Here is a 19,099-nt window from a genome sequence, read left to right as displayed (position 1 = left end):
CACAGCGTTTCACGTAGCATAGTCAGGATGGGCATTGCATTTGAGCTGTCGATTTAGGATGATTTTTGTCTTCAAACAAAAGCGGATCATGCTTTGTTTCCAATGAAAGAAACCAATGTCGCCCCTACCTGCTTGCCTGTCGTGTGTGAATTTCTTTGAAAGGTATAAGGCACGAGTGCTGATGCGTTAGTGAGTGGCACCTGAAGCTTAGACTGGGTAGAGTCCGACAGTTTGGTTTTCTTAAAGTGCTTCCCAGTAAAGAAAAATAAACCAAGCAACAACAAAAAATGTTTCCGCTGGGGCTTGAACCCAGGACCTTCCGCGTGTTAGGCGGATGTGATAGCCACTACACTACGGAAACGCATGACTAGCGAATAACACGTGTCAGTGATTTTGTAGTTTTGCGTTTTGTCACATCAATAAGATTCACCTTTAAAAACTATCAGTGGCTTTTGGATGCTGGTTTTCCGCTTGTTATTCCCGATTTCAAGGGGGACGAGGAGATGCACGCATGAAAACACTGCATGAGCTGCAGTAGAAAACGTGCATCCAAATCTGTGTTTACTTACTTTAACGTCGGACTAGGCTGACTCGTGCTGTCTGTCATCGAATCATGTGTCCTCGGTAGTATAGTGGTAAGTATCCCCGCCTGTCACGCGGGAGACCGGGGTTCGATTCCCCGCCGGGGAGGCACTTCTTTTTTTCTTGCTTTTTTATCATTTTGATTGCGTGACCATCACGTGGCCAGAGTTTTTATTTTGCCGGTGAAATGAGCATGTTGGCATGACCGCGGTCTTACCGGGCTGCTGATTCTTTCCAGAGACGCAAACACGTAAGATGGCACTAGAAAGATGTGCAGCTTCAAGGAAAACACGCTCATTGTCGCACAGCGTTTCACGTAGCATAGTCAGGATGGGCATTGCATTTGAGCTGTCGATTTAGGATGATTTTTGTCTTCAAACAAAAGCGGATCATGCTTTGTTTCCAATGAAAGAAACCAATGTCGCCCCTACCTGCTTGCCTGTCGTGTGTGAATTTCTTTGAAAGGTATAAGGCACGAGTGCTGATGCGTTAGTGAGTGGCACCTGAAGCTTAGACTGGGTAGAGTCCGACAGTTTGGTTTTCTTAAAGTGCTTCCCAGTAAAGAAAAATAAACCAAGCAACAACAAAAAATGTTTCCGCTGGGGCTTGAACCCAGGACCTTCCGCGTGTTAGGCGGATGTGATAGCCACTACACTACGGAAACGCATGACTACCGAATAACACGTGTCAGTGATTTTGTAGTTTTGCGTTTTGTCACATCAATAAGATTCACCTTTAAAAACTATCAGTGGCTTTTGGATGCTGGTTTTCCGCTTGTTATTCCCGATTTCAAGGGGGACGAGGAGATGCACGCATGAAAACACTGCATGAGCTGCAGTAGAAAACGTGCATCCAAATCTGTGTTTACTTACTTTAACGTCGGACTAGGCTGACTCGTGCTGTCTGTCATCGAATCATGTGTCCTCGGTAGTATAGTGGTAAGTATCCCCGCCTGTCACGCGGGAGACCGGGGTTCGATTCCCCGCCGGGGAGGCACTTCTTTTTTTCTTGCTTTTTTATCATTTTGATTGCGTGACCATCACGTGGCCAGAGTTTTTATTTTGCCGGTGAAATGAGCATGTTGGCATGACCGCGGTCTTACCGGGCTGCTGATTCTTTCCAGAGACGCAAACACGTAAGATGGCACTAGAAAGATGTGCAGCTTCAAGGAAAACACGCTCATTGTCGCACAGCGTTTCACGTAGCATAGTCAGGATGGGCATTGCATTTGAGCTGTCGATTTAGGATGATTTTTGTCTTCAAACAAAAGCGGATCATGCTTTGTTTCCAATGAAAGAAACCAATGTCGCCCCTACCTGCTTGCCTGTCGTGTGTGAATTTCTTTGAAAGGTATAAGGCACGAGTGCTGATGCGTTAGTGAGTGGCACCTGAAGCTTAGACTGGGTAGAGTCCGACAGTTTGGTTTTCTTAAAGTGCTTCCCAGTAAAGAAAAATAAACCAAGCAACAACAAAAAATGTTTCCGCTGGGGCTTGAACCCAGGACCTTCCGCGTGTTAGGCGGATGTGATAGCCACTACACTACGGAAACGCATGACTACCGAATAACACGTGTCAGTGATTTTGTAGTTTTTGCGTTTTGTCACATCAATAAGATTCACCTTTAAAAACTATCAGTGGCTTTTGGATGCTGGTTTTCCGCTTGTTATTCCCGATTTCAAGGGGGACGAGGAGATGCACGCATGAAAACACTGCATGAGCTGCAGTAGAAAACGTGCATCCAAATCTGTGTTTACTTACTTTAACGTCGGACTAGGCTGACTCGTGCTGTCTGTCATCGAATCATGTGTCCTCGGTAGTATAGTGGTAAGTATCCCCGCCTGTCACGCGGGAGACCGGGGTTCGATTCCCCGCCGGGGAGGCACTTCTTTTTTTCTTGCTTTTTTATCATTTTGATTGCGTGACCATCACGTGGCCAGAGTTTTTATTTTGCCGGTGAAATGAGCATGTTGGCATGACCGCGGTCTTACCGGGCTGCTGATTCTTTCCAGAGACGCAAACACGTAAGATGGCACTAGAAAAATGTGCAGCTTCAAGGAAAACACGCTCATTGTCGCACAGCGTTTCACGTAGCATAGTCAGGATGGGCATTGCATTTGAGCTGTCGATTTAGGATAATGTACAGCACAGCGTTTCTTATAGGCTCCTGAAGTTTAATTTGTAAGAGTTCCACGAGGGAAAGTAAATGCAGCTTGGCTTGATATGCTCAGTTAAAACATCAGGTGAATTCTACTGCACCTACCACATGGATAATCAGGAAAAATAGCATAATTTTCTCTTAATATTCATGGAAAAGTGAACAGAGGTTGACAATGCCAAATCTGGTCAACATATTTCATAGTATTTTAAAATTTTTAGTCGTAGCCTATTAATTTAAAAAAAGGACTGATAATTAGAAAAATAAATTTATTTATTTTGTGGAAAATACTGTAATGCATTGGGTCAAGTTGCTGTAGAATCTCAATAAAATGAACTAGAAATATAATAATATTGCATAGAATTAGTAAATAAAAAATGTGTCAACTATGAAATTAATTTCAAGTACATTGATTTTGTTTTTAAACTTTAGTGGAAAATTTATATCAAAACACTATCAAAATTGTTTAAAAAATTTATGTAATTTTTTAAATATCTGGTTTTAGTAGTAAATGCAAAACTTTTTTCAGTACATAAATTTAGAAAAAGGCAGTGATACTCATACTGACATTTCTACATTAAATAAGTATAATAAATAAACAATTTTAAAAATAAATTCTTCTAAACACATTGTTGGTTATTTAAATGCAAAATCTGAATAGCGCTTTATACTCATAATTTAAATGATTATACAAGAACATTTTAAAAATTATAATTTAAAGTATAAATATTTCTAGATCTCAAGCCAATGCCCTAAACTCATGAACAATTAACAATATACATACACACACACAACCATATATATATATATATATATATACATACATATATATACCGGATATATATATATATATATATATATATATATATATATATATACATACATATATATACCGGATATATACATACATACATATATCGGATATCTATATACATACATATATATACCGGATATATATATATATATATATATATATATATATATATATATATATATATATATATATATATATATATATATTGACAAGTTGAGTAGTATACATTTATATACACACACTTTTGTGTATATAAATGCATATTTCTTCATAGCTTGAATATAAATATTTAGCCATTATCAAACATTATTAGTTCTAAAATATCCCTGGGCTATATGTGAGCTTTGAACATCTACAAATGTCAATTCTTCATACATGCTCAACAGTTGGGTTACTGGGGTCTTTGCCAGCCTTGTTAATTTTGAAAGACATGTCCACAGTGCTATAGCCTTGGGTCAGCTTGCCGAGGGAGATGACGTCCACAGAAGGAAGAAAAAAGTCTGATAGTGTTTGCTCAGTTATCCCTCCACTCAGCTCAATAACGATGGATGGAAACATAGACTTGAGTTCTTCAGAGGCTTTTTTTGCTGACTGATTTTAGAAGGAAATTTATTATTGTTAAAACAGAAATCCAATATTTGATAAACTTTGAAAAACATTCATTTAAAAAACTAATGAATTCTAAATAATAACTGGATAGATGAATAGTTCACTGAAATTTACAAATGCTTGGATTAATAAAATATTTTTGATAGAATTTAATAGAAATATAGTTTCCTTTTGAAATTATCAATAACTGTAATAGTGTAGCCTAGGCTAAAATTACTTTACAAGAAAACAATTATAAATTTCAAATGATTAAGAATAATTGTAAATGATTTACAATACATTGATTTAGCATTATTTTCTAAGAAAAAAAAAGTAGAGTAAAAAATATAACTAATATATACTTTTAATATATAAAAGTATGCCAACCTCAGCTAATTAAAAGTTGAATACAAACACAAATAATAACTATTAGGCCTATTATTTAAGATATAATTTTAGTAGTTTGCTTACATTTGGGGTAAAATTATCGAGCATAATGATATCTGCCCCAGCTCTAGCAGCCTCTGTGGCTTCCTCTAGACTGCGACACTCAACTTCAATTTTAGTGGAAAAACCTCCGACTACTTTAGCGTCCTTTACTGCCTGCAGAATCAAGTTTAAAAAAAATGTTTATATTATTATTTAATCTCAGAATTTTTCACAAATGATAAATATAATTGATATTTTTATTTTACGGCCTAATTTTATTACAAGAAAAATATTCTAATAATATATTATAGTTCCTTCTATTAACTACTTTATATAAATTAAATATACTTTATAATTATGTTGGTATAGATTCTAATTGTTTTACTAAATTTCAAATAATATCACAAAACATTTTTAAAAATTTTTATGCACTAGATATTTTTATTGAATAATTTTATTGTTAGGCCTACAGAATAGAGCAAAAAATAAAGTATATCTACCTGAGTTATACTCCCAGCTGTCCAGATATGATTATCCTTGAGCATGATCATAGATGAAAGGTCGTGACGATGTCCTGAGGCACCCCCGACAAGAAGAGCATATTTCTCCACCAACCGGAAGCCTGGAGTTGTCTTTCTTGTGCCAGCTATCTGACCCTTCCAGCCTGAGCACACAGCTAATTTTGACAAGTTTCTGGCCATTGTTGCTATTCCACTGCACCTAGTCAAGCAGTTCAATGCCACACGTTCCCCTAGCAAAAGGTTTCGGACTTTACCTTTAACTGTTGCTAGTTTGGTGATTGGCTGCATGTAATCACCTTCCTCGACATGCCACTCAATGCTACAATCTAATTCTTTAAACACAGCATCTACAAATGGACGACCCGCAATTACTCCTTCTTGCTTTAAAAGAAGGACAGCTGTTTCTTCTTTCTCTCCCACTACAAATCCAGCAAAATCAAAGCTAGGTACGTCTTCTTTCAGCCATTCTCGAGCTAAATGTTTTAGGCTGAATGGTGTCAAAATATGCATAGTTTTTGGATTGTAAATTCTCTCCAGTTCCTTATCAATATCCCTGGATATTTCAAGAGAATTAAAACTCATGATGTCTGTTAGTACTCTCAATCATACGCAAGCCTGTCTGTACTTTTGCTATCACAGTTGTGTTGAGCCTGTCGATTAATAAATATACTAATAATATTAATACCCAAAAATATTGAAGATAAATATTTTAAAATTCTAAATTAGGCTCATGCTTTTTGTTATTTAATTTTCTATGTAAAACATAAAAGTTCATGTAAATTCTACATTAGCTCATCTGATTTAGAATCTATGTTTGTTTTATTTTCCATTAATTTAAGTAATTTGTTCTGCTAAATAATGCTGATTAAAAAAAAATTGTGTTTTTTTAATCAACCTCAACAGTGCCTATGTTCTGACCGGGATTCAAAGGGACGACTCGAAATATCATCTGATAATTTGAATCATAATCAATCAATATCATTAAAAATCTATGATAGTGAAGTAATATTCCCATCATTCACATATTAATGATATTATTAATAAATTATAAATAATTTATTAGTATTGGATTCTAGGGTAATCTATCGTTTTGGGTACGTAAAATCGCCCGCGGCTATTAATGTACGAAAACGTTACCTCATTGTCAAGGCTTTAATAGAAGTATATTGTGATATGTTTGTGTCAAATATTATAGATAAATGAATAATAAACCTAAATTAATGGCTAAATATATCAATATAGGCCAGAAATTAACTTAAAACAGCACTGTCTGCGAGCAGATTTGCTATATAAACAGCAGCCATTTGTAACTCATTTATAACTGAAAAGTTTAAATTCAATTGTTTAAAAACAGGTACATAAATGAAACAAGGAAACAAGATCGTATTTTAAAAAACATAAATCCTCCTCAAAATGTGAAATAATTATTAAAATTTAAGGAGTCACCCGTTTTTCACATTACAAGTCGCGGGCGATTTTACGTACCCAAAACGATAGATTACCGATTCTAGATTCTCTAGAATCTAGACTTCTAGATCTATTCTAGATTCTCTTCTTAAACTATTCTAGATCTAGAGTAGATCTAGATCTAGGACAAAATCTAGGTCTAGATCTAGTACTTTAGATAATCATAGAGATCTAGATCTAGTAGGCTATATCATATATATTATCTAAGTACTAAGTAGGCTACCTACTTTATTTATTAATATTTATAACTAGATTTCAGATCTAAAGATCAAATTGAGGAAACCAATGGAGCTCTCTGGCGTTAAAATTAACTTTAATGTAGGCCTAAGCTTTTTTAAAACTTGAAATGAGGAGACTGGGAGTAGGCCTTAGGCCTAACGTATATTATATTTTTAATTTTATCAAATGACAGCCCAGAGCCGGCGTTAGGGGGTGGCGAACGGGGCGGTCGCCATAGGCCCCGCGCTTGAAGGGGCCCCGCGCTTCAGCAATGTTATTGTTATCTGAATTAGTTCGTAAACTTAAAAAAAATTGTTGCTGAATTCAATTGGGAAAAACTAAATGGTGGAATGCCGACGTTGTTGATTGTTATAACTGAGGCCACGGTTGATGTTGGTGAGTCCCACCTGAACTGGGGACTGGGACAGGCCGTAATTCGATACAAAAATAGTGTCACACCTACCCTTTGTGTAGGGTACGGTCGCCTGGCATTTGACCTGAGCTGACTGGAGATGGCGGTCGAGAATTAGCCCACGACGTAAAGAGATACCCTATTGTATGCAGACCGATGATGAAGACGTCCTTTTAGTGAGCAGACGGGATGTCTATAGTAAACAGTTAGTGACCTGATGAACTCTAGTCCTGGCTTTCTTGTTGTAGATGTCGTATAATGTCGTATATGTACAGTGTTTCTTCCAGACTTTTTTCTCCGGGGGGGGGGGGGTGGGGGGGTGGGGGGGCACTTGAAATTTTCGGGGGGGGGGGCGGTAGACTTTCTTCGGGGGGTGGGGGCGCGGACACTGTTAAAAGTATATATTTTCTCTATAAATTATATAAATTTCATTTCGTTTCCGGGGGGGGGGGGGGGGGGCTACTTTATATGTAGGCCCACTTGTCTTGGTATAACAAAATTAACATTCAGTTGCGTGCGGAGGGGTGGGAGGAGGGCGACGAGGAGGGGGGGGGGGCCTTAGGATCTATATCAGGCGGCATTAAACAGAGTGATTTATTATTATTTTTTGGAAGAAAGTTAAAACTGTTGTTATGTTGTGTCACCTTAAGGATTCACCCCTTCAATAATTAAGACAATAATGATTTTGGTTCTAAAATATTGTATGAATTCTAAACAAATTTTGAAGTCTATACTGTTTTGATACATCAGGCCGAGTTCGCTGTATTGTAAACTTTATTTTCCTAATTATTCGGCACGTGATTAAATTTTCTTAAGTGATTTGGTATGAATTACATAACTGTTAAAAGTGATTTAATATCTTAGTAAAGGAAAAAAAAACTACAAACATTGGGTTAATACATGGAAGAGATAAAAATCTGTTATTATAGTGTAAAGTTTGACATTAGCTTATAAACTCCAAAAACATTTGTGTTATTATGTGTACATCACATTATATAGGCCTTTATATATATATATATATATATATATATATATATATATATATATATATATATATATATATATATATATATATATATATATATATATATATATATATATATATATATATATATATATATATATATATAATGGAAAGGCCCCGTGCGGATGGTTGGCCCTAGGCCCCGCGTATTCCTAACGCCGGCTCTGTGACAGCCTACCTAAATATTTCGTTTAAACTCTAGGCCTACATTAAATAATTATTTACTAGATCAAGCATTAATCAGTGGGGATGTATTATTTTAGAAATTTACCAATAGAAGCAAGACAATTGTGTATATTCCTTAGGAGGGAGGCATGTTTAAACTTTAATACTTTGATGATAATGATAGATGAAGGCTTTCGGCGTCAATACAGCCCGTGACAAAACGGCCCCATGAAATCGACCCCGTATAAATATTAAAAATAGGCTTCCCACAAAACTGCTCCTATCATTATGACTCAAGTCGTTTATCGAAATAGCATACCGTTGTTTCTATACTAAAAGGGGCCATAAGATTGAACCACTATGTCGGGAGCACATTGATTGGGAGCCAAAATGTCGTTAGCCCATTTTCAGGAGCCAATATGCCAGGAACCCATTTGTCTGGAGTTGTCCTTTTGTTCGGGTGTTTTTATTGGGGCTCGTTTGACTATGGTCGTTTTGGCAGATGCCGTTTTATCTGAGAAGTAGGAAGGGGGGGGGGGGTTGAGGATAATCGTCCTTTACGAGCTACTGATGATGTTTTTAGGCAAAATATTTTCAGTCGCAACATTGGTAGTGTCGAATTCACAAATTATGAATTACTGAAAAGAAGAAATTAAAACTAGGCCTAAATAGCGGCGTATGCTGCGCCGCGGGTGGGCTCGTACTAAACAAGCGGCCTTTTGTCTAAGTAGGTTTTGGATCGACCTTGTTCGGCGTTTATAGTCAATGTCGACCTGTTTATTGTTATTATTTAAATTATCAGTTATTTGTTCTTATCTTTTAAAATAAAAATAAAATATTTAAAAGTGCTAAACTTTTTTTTTTAAAATACGCCAGCCATCATACTTGTACTGTAGTGTTATCGTGGCCTATCAACTATAAATCTAGATAGAAGGATCTAGTCTGAGCAGTTTGCTTAGACAGTATTTTTAAACAATGATAAATGGTTGCTGCATAGGCCTAGGCTAGGCCTATAGAATCTACTTCGTGGGCGTAGACGTAGTCGTTTAGTTTAGGGCTAGACTGAAGAGCACGCCTAGGCAATTAGATTTTAAATATTTTTTTTCACATTGTTCAAATTTAAATATTGATTTTTTAAAGTCAATAGTATGCTACACGTTAAAAATGAATTAGATCTAGATATAGGTCAATTCTTATTCTAACTGCTTGCCAATCGGCCAACTATTTGTATTGGCAACAGTTTGTAATCATCATTTCCAAGGAGTCACGTGACTTTACGCTTCCGCATCGAGTTATGGACTAAGTAAGTGAATGAAAACGAAACTTGTTTAACTTATCGTTCGAAAATGAACAACGGTGACGAACCTGATTACACTCGTATGCGTGAAGCTATAGAACTAACCCATGGACATATATTTATTCTCGGGACCATCGTATTTTTTAGCATTATTAACTGGATAATCAAAACAAAAGGGCCCCCAAAGTCACTCAGTGACGAGGAGTGGAAATGGAGAAATCTTTACGTTTCTTGGGTCCATGCATTTTGCAGCTCGGTCTGGGTTCTTTCAAGGTAAGTCTTTGTTGTTAGGCCTACTCTTTAAAAATTAATAAATGTTGTCATAGGCTGAATATTGGGGAGAAAGAACATCAATTATTCGTAGCCCTGTATCATAATTAATAATTATTAATTAGGCCTAGGCTAGGGGGCTTTAATACCACACGGCTCTTAACGCCCTCCTTTACCCTAACTATAAGTAATTAATAGTAATTTAGGTAATAGTAATTATTTTGAGCTACCTACTAGATCTACTACCTAGGCCTAATCTAACTTAATAGGCCTACTAATTAAATTATTAATTAAATAATTAGGCCTAGTAATTATACTAATTAGGCTACTAGGCCTAATTAAAATTGAATTGATTTTTACTAGGAGGTTATTAAAATAAATCAACTAGGCCTACTTATAAATTTATCCTATTAATTAAAATATTGGGATGATTATAGATACTGGTCTCCGATAATGGAATCTTCTTTTAAAAAGGGGTGTTTGTTGGGTTGCTAGTACTTGCTAGTAGTAGTAGTATTGTAATCTCGACTAATTTTATGGTTAGAAATTAAATTAGGGTTAGGCGTATGAGTATGGTAGGACCAGGGGCAGGGTTGGGGTTACGGTTAGGGACATGGTTAGCATTGACATTAGCCAGCCATGCGTGTATTTAGTTAACTACCAGTAACTTGAGTAACCTAACACCTCTTTTTTTAAAGAAAATTCCATTATCGGACACTGGTATATAAACATTCTCCCCTGTTGGTTTTTATTAGGTTGTTAAACTAGATTCTACATTTTAAATAAAAATGTTTTTTATTGTAGAATTTCATAGCAAAATATATTTTTCTTACCACTGCATGACAGTGGATTCTTTGAAATAAAATTATAGTTTAAACATGGGGTTTGGGAAAACTTCATATTATATTTTCATTGCAACCCAAGTAGCAATTTTAGAGATGTGTTAATTGAATCCTTCAGTTTTTCACATGTTTAAAACTTGTTTGTCATTTTTTAATTTTCAGCATGATATTTTGCTCTGAGATGTTTTCTGACCTGTTTCACTATATCAACCATTTCACATACTTTTGTGTTTGCTTTGGTACAGGTTAGTGTTTTATCTTATCTAATTCTTTAAAAAAAAACATTGCTAAGCAATACTGCTGCTATGTTAAGGTTGTGATACTAGTAAATATTTAAAAAAAGCTTCGATATTTCCTATCCACATTTTTGTTTTATGTGTTTATCACTTATCACTACTTCTATAAAGTGTAAGCTAATTCTTAAGTCTGTTTTAAATATTTCTCTTTACTTTTTGTATACTAATCTTTTAATCTGTTTTAAGAAATTATATTTACCATGTGCTAGACCAAAAGTTAAATAGATTTTTATCAAATATTTTATTATGAGCAAAGATAATTTAAAGATTTAATTCCATAACAAAATTGCTTGTAATTTGTCTTTACCTTTGTCTGCAGGCTACTTTATTTATGATTCCCTAGACTTGTTAGTAAATAACAGGTTGCTACAAATGTGGGAGGTGGTATTACATCATCTTGCTGTAAGTTTTTTTGTGTGTTAATTACTTACCACTAATTCTACAAACATTCCTTTCCCATACTTACTCATCTGTATTAAGTTATATGATGAAATAGTAATTTCAGATTCTAATGATTGTTATTTAGATTAAAACCATCTTTAAAAGTATTTATAGAAATTTTAAGCTGTAAAATTTTAAAGGCAATTTCTTTTTTATCTGCAGGTAACTAGCATGTTTTATTACAATGTGAACATTCGTGCTCAAATTGCCTTCAGCATAGTCGCTCTAAGTGTGGAGGTGAATTCTTTTTTTTTACATTGGAGGAAGCTGTTGCAGATGGTGAAGACGCCCTTTGACAGCCCGCTATACCTGACTATAAAATATATCAACCTAGTCACGTTTGCGGTTTTCAGAGGCGTGCCATTGTACGTCATCACATACAGCGTTTTCACCATGGGTCACATGGTCACGACAGCGTACTACATCGGCATCTGTCTTAGTATGTTTGTGATGGATGTTTTAAATGTAATTTTGTTCTGGCGACTTTTGAAAAGTGACCTTCTACGGGGTCCCAGTGGGTCCCCTCGCTCGAAACAACATTCGGCTCTGCATCATGAGAGCAAGACCAATGGACACGTGACGTCCAACAACCACTCAGGTAACGTACCTAACTCTGTGATGAAAGAAGAATGATTTACAGTGCTGTTAACTTGATCACATAATGTGCTTGCTAAATATTCTTTGTATTTATTGTTTTATTACATACAGCTGAAACTTTACTATCATTATTGTATGCTAGTAATTTATACTGTTATTATAATTATAGGCGTAATAAAATTTAAGTGAACAAATATGTAGTTCACAAAGAAATAAAATATATATTTATCTTGCTTGTAAAGTTATTACTGGGGCCAAATATTATCATTGAACAACAAAATAACTAGTTTGTTGGACATATACCTGCCCTTAAACAAGCCGTCTCTGCTAAATGTTAACCCTAGCCTTGTCCATTCTCCAAACTAGCTGATGTATTTTTATATTAATTGTGTAGTTAGGCTAGTACAGGCCAGTTGTTGTTATTTTGCTATGGTGTTTTAAAATATGCCTCAGTTTGAGCAGAATAACAAAATCTTCCCAATTTTATATTGAGAGAATAATTCTACATGAAAGGAAGGTAATCTAAGCTTTTCAGTTATAATAAAGCATGGCTTACATTAATTATATTGTCATTTTAAAAGTGGTAATATTGTTTTTTGTAATATTTTGAACCACCCTCGAATGAAAGCAGAATTTATTTTAAACATTTATACAGATGTAATACTATACTTAACTCTTTTCTGACATTTCTTTATATTGAATATCCGACATGGTAAATATATTATTTTGCAGTTCTAGACATCCCTTTCCACTGAATGACACATTCTTTTGGTTATCTATGCCTGCTTTTAGTTTTAACAAAGCTGTTTATTGCTCCTATGATGTGCTATATACTAACTACCTGCAACCTCTGCATTTGTTATCTGTCTGGAAGATTTCAAACTTAAAGATCTCATTGCTGATTTAAACATCAGATTTTATTCTCTTTTGTTTCATAGCTTTTCATAACATGATTTCAGATTTTTAAATTTCTCAAGTAAAGCTAGGGGCTAGAAAGGTTCAAGACCAGGGTGAAGTAGATTGGAGGTTAGAAGGTCAGTCTTGTGTGCAACTTGGCTCATTGGTGCTTTTTCAAAATCAAAACATTCTCTTTTTTTATTACCAGAAATTTTATTTAAAATCATGTATGATGATTGTTACTAATATGTTATTCTGGTTTTCTACTACAGACAAGGTTATGACAGGGATGTGAATGCCTTCACACCCATTTTCTTTTAAAGTCAACCATTTCATTTTTTTAAAAACTGTTATTATGAAGCTATTTTTAAGAGGGTAATACATTTTTTATCTGCAGAAAAAATAAATTTGCCAATGTAATTTAAGATTATTAGTGTATATTCTCTAAAAGCATTTTTTAAAATTACATAAATTCAGTGTAAGGAGTTATCCATATACATTGAACACATGGAAGGAGGGGGTCTGAAAAAGTCTTAACTCATGACACTGATGATACTGACTATGACTTTCCTAGGACTGACTGAGTGACCTTGACTGAGTGACATGGTACAGTCTCCGTGACCTTGACTTAGTGACATTGTACCATCTCTGTGACCTTGACTTAGTGACATGGTACCATCTCTGTGACCTTGACTGAGTGACATGGTACCATCTCCGTGACCAGAGTTTCTTCCAGGCATCTCTTCGTGGGGGTCTACCGCTCCCCCAAATGAAATGGAATTTATATAGAAAATATATACTTTTAACTATGTGCTATGTGTCGTCGTCCCCCCCCCCCCTGAGGAAAGGAAAAAGTCTGGAAGAAACAATGTCTGTGACCTTGACTGAGTGACATATATAGATTCACAAGTGCTGTCTATTTATCTGGCTTTGTAAACTAAATCTAACTTATACTCAACTGTCATAGCTTTATTGGTAAATTTCTCCTTTACTAAGCAAAATGTTAAAACTTTGAACGTAATACTAATAAAATTGAATGTTTTTTTACCCATATATTTTAAACTTTTTTTTTTAAACCATTGACATTGGAATCAAATTTAACTGTATAAGACTAACTTTATGTATTAATTTTTCTCTCTTTAGAATATACATCAATAAAAATGTATACAGCATTAGATTATGGCAGATTTCCAGCATTAAAAAGTATTGAGTGCTTTAAAAAAGAACATATTTTTAATATTTTTTTTTAAAGAAAAATATATCCCATTTACCCTTGTGAATTTTAATTTTTAAACAATCACATAACCCTATGAAGGATCACTTAAAAAAAATTATTTTTTTGTTTCATGTCTTTTTTTTTTGTTTTGTAAAAAGTATTTCTAGTACAAGCCATGATTTTTTTTTTATCTTGCTTATCAGTTTAGGCAGCAAACATTTTCTGATGCTGGTCCACGTTTTATTTTCCAATCTCTCCTAGTGGAGGTTTTCTACTTTCCTTTGCTCAAACATTGACCTTTTCCAAATCCAGTCAACATGTTATGTATTGTAGTTGTTGTAGACTTTCCTATGCTGTGATGTCAGGCTCATAGATCTAATCTTGTTTATAAAGACACATCAAAGATATCAATTGAAATAATTGTTACATAATATGACCTTTATTGAAATTTCACAATAGTGCATTTAAATTTAAAAAATATAGTATTGTTCATGCCATTACATAGAATAGCTGAAAATGTATTCTGCTGCCCTTGTTGGAGCATAGAGCACTGACAAAGAGTTAATAAGATTGACACGAGTTGTATCTATAGCTTGTTTTTATTTTGATTAAAAAAGAAAAACTTGTTTGATCCATTTCTCAGTGAATGATATCAGCATTATCTCCACTGTCAGCCTCATAGTGATAGCATGCCTAAGTGCATCAACCTGTTGCAGGCATGTAGTTGGCTAATTAAACAAATGCCTTAAATACTGCACAGCTGTTCATTATCTCTTCAAGTTAGTAGGGCAAATATTTTAATCGAATGAAGCATATCATTATTATTAATTCGCAACTATATATCAAATTTAATTAAAACTAAATTTTTAACTGCAAGCTAAAATATTTATACACAATTCATATTTGTTAATTATCTTGAAGCCAACAACAAACCAAAAATTAAGAAATTTTCATTAAATATCAACTGTTTATTTAATGCAATCTGCATAAGTAAAATGTATGTATTTTTTTGTAACTGGTGTATACTCATTTCCAAGTATCGATTATTGTTTGTGATTTATAGAAATATACAAGACACTCAGATCTTTGTATTTGCTAAACCTTATAACTGCTGTATGTTGCACTACTGTATACATAGCTATTGTGACACAATCAAATTTTGTAGAAAGCATGACCAAATATCTTGTTTACTTTAAAAAAAAAATCAGGTTAATATTGCGTTATGAGTTGCATTTGTTCCCTTATGTTGTTGCAATACGAATGGTTTTCTTTTATCTAGAAAACATCAAATTGTTGTCAATTATATGAGAAGCAATGCATCTGAAGCAAATCTTTTAAAAATATTTGTGTTACTTGTAGTATAATTGTTTTATCTGTAATTATACATTTACTCAGCTACAAGGCCAGCAGAGTATGACAAATAAATATTGTCTGTTATATTTTTATACACGTTTTACTGTCATTTCAAAGGGTTTTTTTTAATTTGCTTAAATTATGTAACCAATTATGTAAGACATTTTTAAACTGTATATATAAAAATGTGATAATTGTGTTTTTTTTGTAACTTTATTTTAAAAACTAATTTTTTTTTCAAGGATAAAAATAAATCAATGCTTTTTGTCAGGTTCATGAAAAGGTCTTAGACTCTTAATGCTTTAATTGCATGTAGATTAAGGAAGATTTTTTGTAACAATACAAGTTAAATATAATTCCAAATTGTTTCATTCATTATTTTATTCACATGAAAATGTGGATTGATATTTTTTTTTCCTGAAAACTGAATTGTAGACTGTTAAATTGATTATATAGGTATTCCTTTTCATACAAATAAAATCCTATGAACAATTATTAAATTGCTTGGGTATCAAAACTTTATTTTAAAATGCTTTTTGTGAAGTGAACAAACTGTTTTGATTTTAATCAGCTTAAAAGAAAGGCTACTTCTTGCTAGCCACTAGTCAGTCTCTTTTTTTCTTACGCTATTTGTTTGAGAATTCTAACAACTTAAATTTTACTTCATTGGGTCAAACCAGAACCCTTGAAAATAGTTTTAAAAAAGGATTAATTAGCAACAAGTGAACACAGAAAAATGATGGTTCAGCTGTTAAAATAAAGTAAACAACCTAATTATAAAACGTACAAATGAAAATTTACCTTAGTACCACCTGACTGTGCCTTGTATTTGGTGTGTTTGTTTCATAAAGCTAAATGTATGTTTGATATTTCTTTAGTTTTGGCTCTCAGTCTCCAATCTCTATTTACATCTGTTCCATTACAGCTGATTGCTACTATGTAATGTATTTTATACAAATAAAATATTGGTATACAAGATGTAATATTGATGTTGCGTGTTTGTTTATACAAATAAAATAAAATCAATCTTAGGAGAAGGATCATTGACCGTTGTTTGAAATCGGGTAAAACATAAAACTGTTGAGTCAATGCTCACTTATATATAGGCAAAGCAAGTCTACACTGAGACTTTGGTAGTGATGGTTAGCTAGATCAGTGTGACAGTCTCCACCCAAATCCTGTGTAGATCACAGGGTGAATGGCAGTTTATGCATTAGGTTTCCCTAATTCAGGGGTCTCCAAACTATGGCCCGCGGGCCTGATGCGGCCCGCGATGTCCTCTCATCCGGCCCGCGGAGATCTTTTTGTGCACGGAAAAAACAGTTGTTGGTGATAACCGAGGAACTTTGCCCAGAAAAATCAAAGACATGCCTGGAAGAAACTGGCCCCCGAACTGAAATTTGATAGTTAATGCGGCCCTCGGACTGAAAAGTTTGGAGACCCCTGCCCTAATTGATCATTGTGAATTAAGTTTATACTGCAGCCTTAAAATTATTGCACCTCCCAACCACCAATCAGAAACTGGGCTGGAAGTTTAGTGAATTCTGTAAAGTGAGTAAACATGTACCTGGACGATGAACAGGGGTGACCTTGCCACATGTGTTGGGTATAACCACATCTAGATGTTGCCAGTGGACATATGTAATTAAATAGAGTGGAATATCAATTTCACAAATCCTATAGTTACAGCTGTCAGTTAATGTAACATTATTATAGTTGATACTTTGGATGGTCATAATAATTAGGGTAATTTCTTTATTTAAAATATTGTCTCATTTATTCATGGAGACAGAAATATTAAGTACCAACATTCTAATACAAGAGGTAATTTTGATATGGTTAAATATGCTTCTTGTGTAAAACATACCATCTTTGTCAGATGATGATAATATTAGTTTTTAATTTTGTAAGGAGTTATTTCCCATGCTTTCAGTCAAGTCTCAATTAACGCTTCAAATTGGGTCATTAGTTACAATGTTAAAAAGGTGGTGAGGGATATAAGTTACGTAACACAAATACATGTTCACTAATGACTTCACACATCAGATGGAAACTGCTGAATTCTTTAGGTGCAGTGTCCTTTTGCCCCAGATTAATGACACACTTCTCTTAAAGTGTGTTCTGTTCTGCCCACTACAAGAACCAGATTTTTCTATGCTACTTCCAGAAACATTTTAACATGTTGACTAAGATGTAAAAATTTAAAAATACATTAATTAGAAACAAAATATTCAGTGTCAAGAGTTATAAGAATAAAAACTATAAAACCTCTATTAATTATTTAATACCCTGGTACCATTTTGAAATTAAAAAGGCCATTGACCTCAAAAACATTGCCACAGGAAGTGAGGATAAACATACTGGAGGTCTGTTAAGTTTATGTTTGCTGAACCAAAAAGTGCTGAGGTTGAACCCCTGGACTCAGTAGCTGGGGACAGCCACTCATCTAGAAGAGACAACTTCAAAATCAAACAACTGCTGCATTGTAGTTTGTTCTTGTTTGTACAAAGGCTATGGAAACATACCCAGAATGAAAAGCAGGCTGAAATAGGAGTCAACGGTCTATATATGGCACATAAAAAGTTGACTTGTAATCCTTAATGGAGGCGAGCGAGTTGACGAGATTCCTTCCATAATGTTGTTGACATGGAATAAAAACGTGCTTTTTAGATTTAGACCGTAAAAAAAAATAAAAAATAAAAACTTAAGCCTAAAATTAATTTAGAAATTTTATATTTTTAGAATAAATGCTATAAAAGTTGCAAATCCAGAGAACTTGAAAAAAATTTGTTGAGTTTAAGGCTACATTTCTATTTATTTTCATCAAGCTTAAGTTATAACCGGATGTTTCACTTTCGTAAGACAAATATTGATTGGCTGTACAGTAACTTAGTGATCGATAACTATTTGTTTACAAAACTTTGCAGATCAAGTTTTTAAATAACAATGCAAATTTAAAACCCCATGACCTAGTTTTCTATTTGTGTACAATAAAATCTATGGCGGCCTATCCAATAGCAGGATGCCATTGTTTATTTCGCCATTACACGTGAAAACCAAATCGTTTTTGCTTTTTTTTTAATTTTTATTTAGTTACCGAAAATATTATAAACATCAAATACATCCAATCTTTAGTAAAGTCCGAAAAAAAACCAGACAGGCAGGATTTTATAACCATATTAATTGTAACTACGCTGTGCATGATTTTTAAATGAATTTATACACCTCTCAAATACCTTTGAGACTTTTCTCGCTGGTGTCCATTGTGTTGGAGGGAATATCTTCCAACACTAGAATTAAGAACAAAGAAAAAAAAAGATACTAAGGTGCCAAAAAAATTTGAAAGCCAAACTGAGAAACGAAAGAGTCAAGTTTTTAATGCAAATCTAGGCTTGATAAGAATTAAAAGATATTCTAGACTTTTAAACAAATACAAGTGCTGATTATCAACACAAACAAAATGTAGTGAGCAACTAAATTAAGCAATAAGATTGTAAATTTTACATTTTATTTC

The 19,099-nt window shown here is 34.1% G+C and overlaps 2 protein-coding genes and 4 non-coding genes across 9 annotated transcripts; 4 read left to right on the top strand and 2 right to left on the bottom strand.

Annotated features, from left to right (window-relative positions):
* Positions 1 to 288: 288 nt before the first annotated feature.
* Trnav-aac (transfer RNA valine (anticodon AAC)) lies at positions 289 to 361 on the bottom strand. Its single transcript has one exon. It is a non-coding gene; the product is annotated as a tRNA-Val (tRNA).
* A 257-nt stretch (positions 362 to 618) lies between these two features.
* On the top strand, positions 619 to 690 carry Trnad-guc (transfer RNA aspartic acid (anticodon GUC)). Its single transcript has one exon. It is a non-coding gene; the product is annotated as a tRNA-Asp (tRNA).
* Positions 691 to 1,503: 813 nt separating this feature from the next.
* Trnad-guc (transfer RNA aspartic acid (anticodon GUC)) lies at positions 1,504 to 1,575 on the top strand. The gene has a single exon. It is a non-coding gene; the product is annotated as a tRNA-Asp (tRNA).
* An 814-nt stretch (positions 1,576 to 2,389) lies between these two features.
* On the top strand, positions 2,390 to 2,461 carry Trnad-guc (transfer RNA aspartic acid (anticodon GUC)). Its single transcript has one exon. It is a non-coding gene; the product is annotated as a tRNA-Asp (tRNA).
* A 1,296-nt stretch (positions 2,462 to 3,757) lies between these two features.
* Positions 3,758 to 9,428, bottom strand: LOC131927287 (nicotinate-nucleotide pyrophosphorylase [carboxylating]). 3 transcript variants are annotated; one of them, XM_059283054.1, is made up of 4 exons: positions 9,231 to 9,428; positions 5,069 to 5,739; positions 4,611 to 4,742; positions 3,758 to 4,142 (listed from the first exon to the last, which is right to left on the bottom strand). In XM_059283054.1, exons 2-4 carry the CDS (start codon positions 5,669 to 5,671, stop codon positions 3,921 to 3,923), a joined length of 957 nt encoding a protein of 318 aa, XP_059139037.1. In that variant the 5' UTR covers positions 5,672 to 5,739; positions 9,231 to 9,428; the 3' UTR covers positions 3,758 to 3,920. The 3 variants fall into 3 exon arrangements, with proteins under 3 accessions (XP_059139037.1, XP_059139035.1, XP_059139036.1); XM_059283052.1 differs by having other exon boundaries at positions 9,262 to 9,428; XM_059283053.1 differs by lacking the exon at positions 9,231 to 9,428 and adding an exon at positions 6,784 to 6,850.
* LOC131927288 (TLC domain-containing protein 2) lies at positions 9,422 to 16,568 on the top strand. Of its 2 annotated transcripts, XM_059283056.1 has the most exons (5): positions 9,422 to 9,946; positions 10,948 to 11,030; positions 11,401 to 11,483; positions 11,685 to 12,120; positions 13,079 to 16,568. In XM_059283056.1, the coding sequence occupies exons 1-5, from the start codon at positions 9,723 to 9,725 to the stop codon at positions 13,084 to 13,086; spliced, it is 834 nt and encodes a 277-aa protein (XP_059139039.1). In that variant the 5' UTR covers positions 9,422 to 9,722; the 3' UTR covers positions 13,087 to 16,568. The 2 variants fall into 2 exon arrangements, with proteins under 2 accessions (XP_059139039.1, XP_059139038.1); XM_059283055.1 differs by having other exon boundaries at positions 11,685 to 16,568.
* The last annotated feature ends 2,531 nt before the right edge of the window (positions 16,569 to 19,099 follow it).

Source organism: Physella acuta, unplaced genomic scaffold (genome assembly GCF_028476545.2).
Source record: "Physella acuta isolate Inbredline_101_S28 unplaced genomic scaffold, ASM2847654v3 ptg001394l, whole genome shotgun sequence".
Lineage (NCBI taxonomy): Eukaryota > Metazoa > Mollusca > Gastropoda > Physidae > Physella > Physella acuta.
This window is presented reverse-complemented; position numbering and strand designations above follow the sequence as displayed.

What these genes read in the sequence shown, in the direction of transcription:
- LOC131927287 (XM_059283054.1), bottom strand. Translation starts at nt 5,671, where the DNA reads ATGAGTTTTAATTCTCTTGAAATATCCAGGGATATTGATAAGGAACTG. An exon ending in CAGCTGGGAGTATAACTCAG is followed by an intron (nt 4,743 to 5,068) that starts GTAGATATACTT and finishes TTGATTCTGCAG; the next exon opens with GCAGTAAAGGACGCTAAAGT. An exon ending in TCGATAATTTTACCCCAAAT is followed by an intron (nt 4,143 to 4,610) that starts GTAAGCAAACTA and finishes TTCTAAAATCAG; the next exon opens with TCAGCAAAAAAAGCCTCTGA.
- LOC131927288 (XM_059283055.1), top strand. Translation starts at nt 9,723, where the DNA reads ATGAACAACGGTGACGAACCTGATTACACTCGTATGCGTGAAGCTATA. An exon ending in TCGGTCTGGGTTCTTTCAAG is followed by an intron (nt 9,947 to 10,947) that starts GTAAGTCTTTGT and finishes TTTAATTTTCAG; the next exon opens with CATGATATTTTGCTCTGAGA. An exon ending in TTGTGTTTGCTTTGGTACAG is followed by an intron (nt 11,031 to 11,400) that starts GTTAGTGTTTTA and finishes CTTTGTCTGCAG; the next exon opens with GCTACTTTATTTATGATTCC.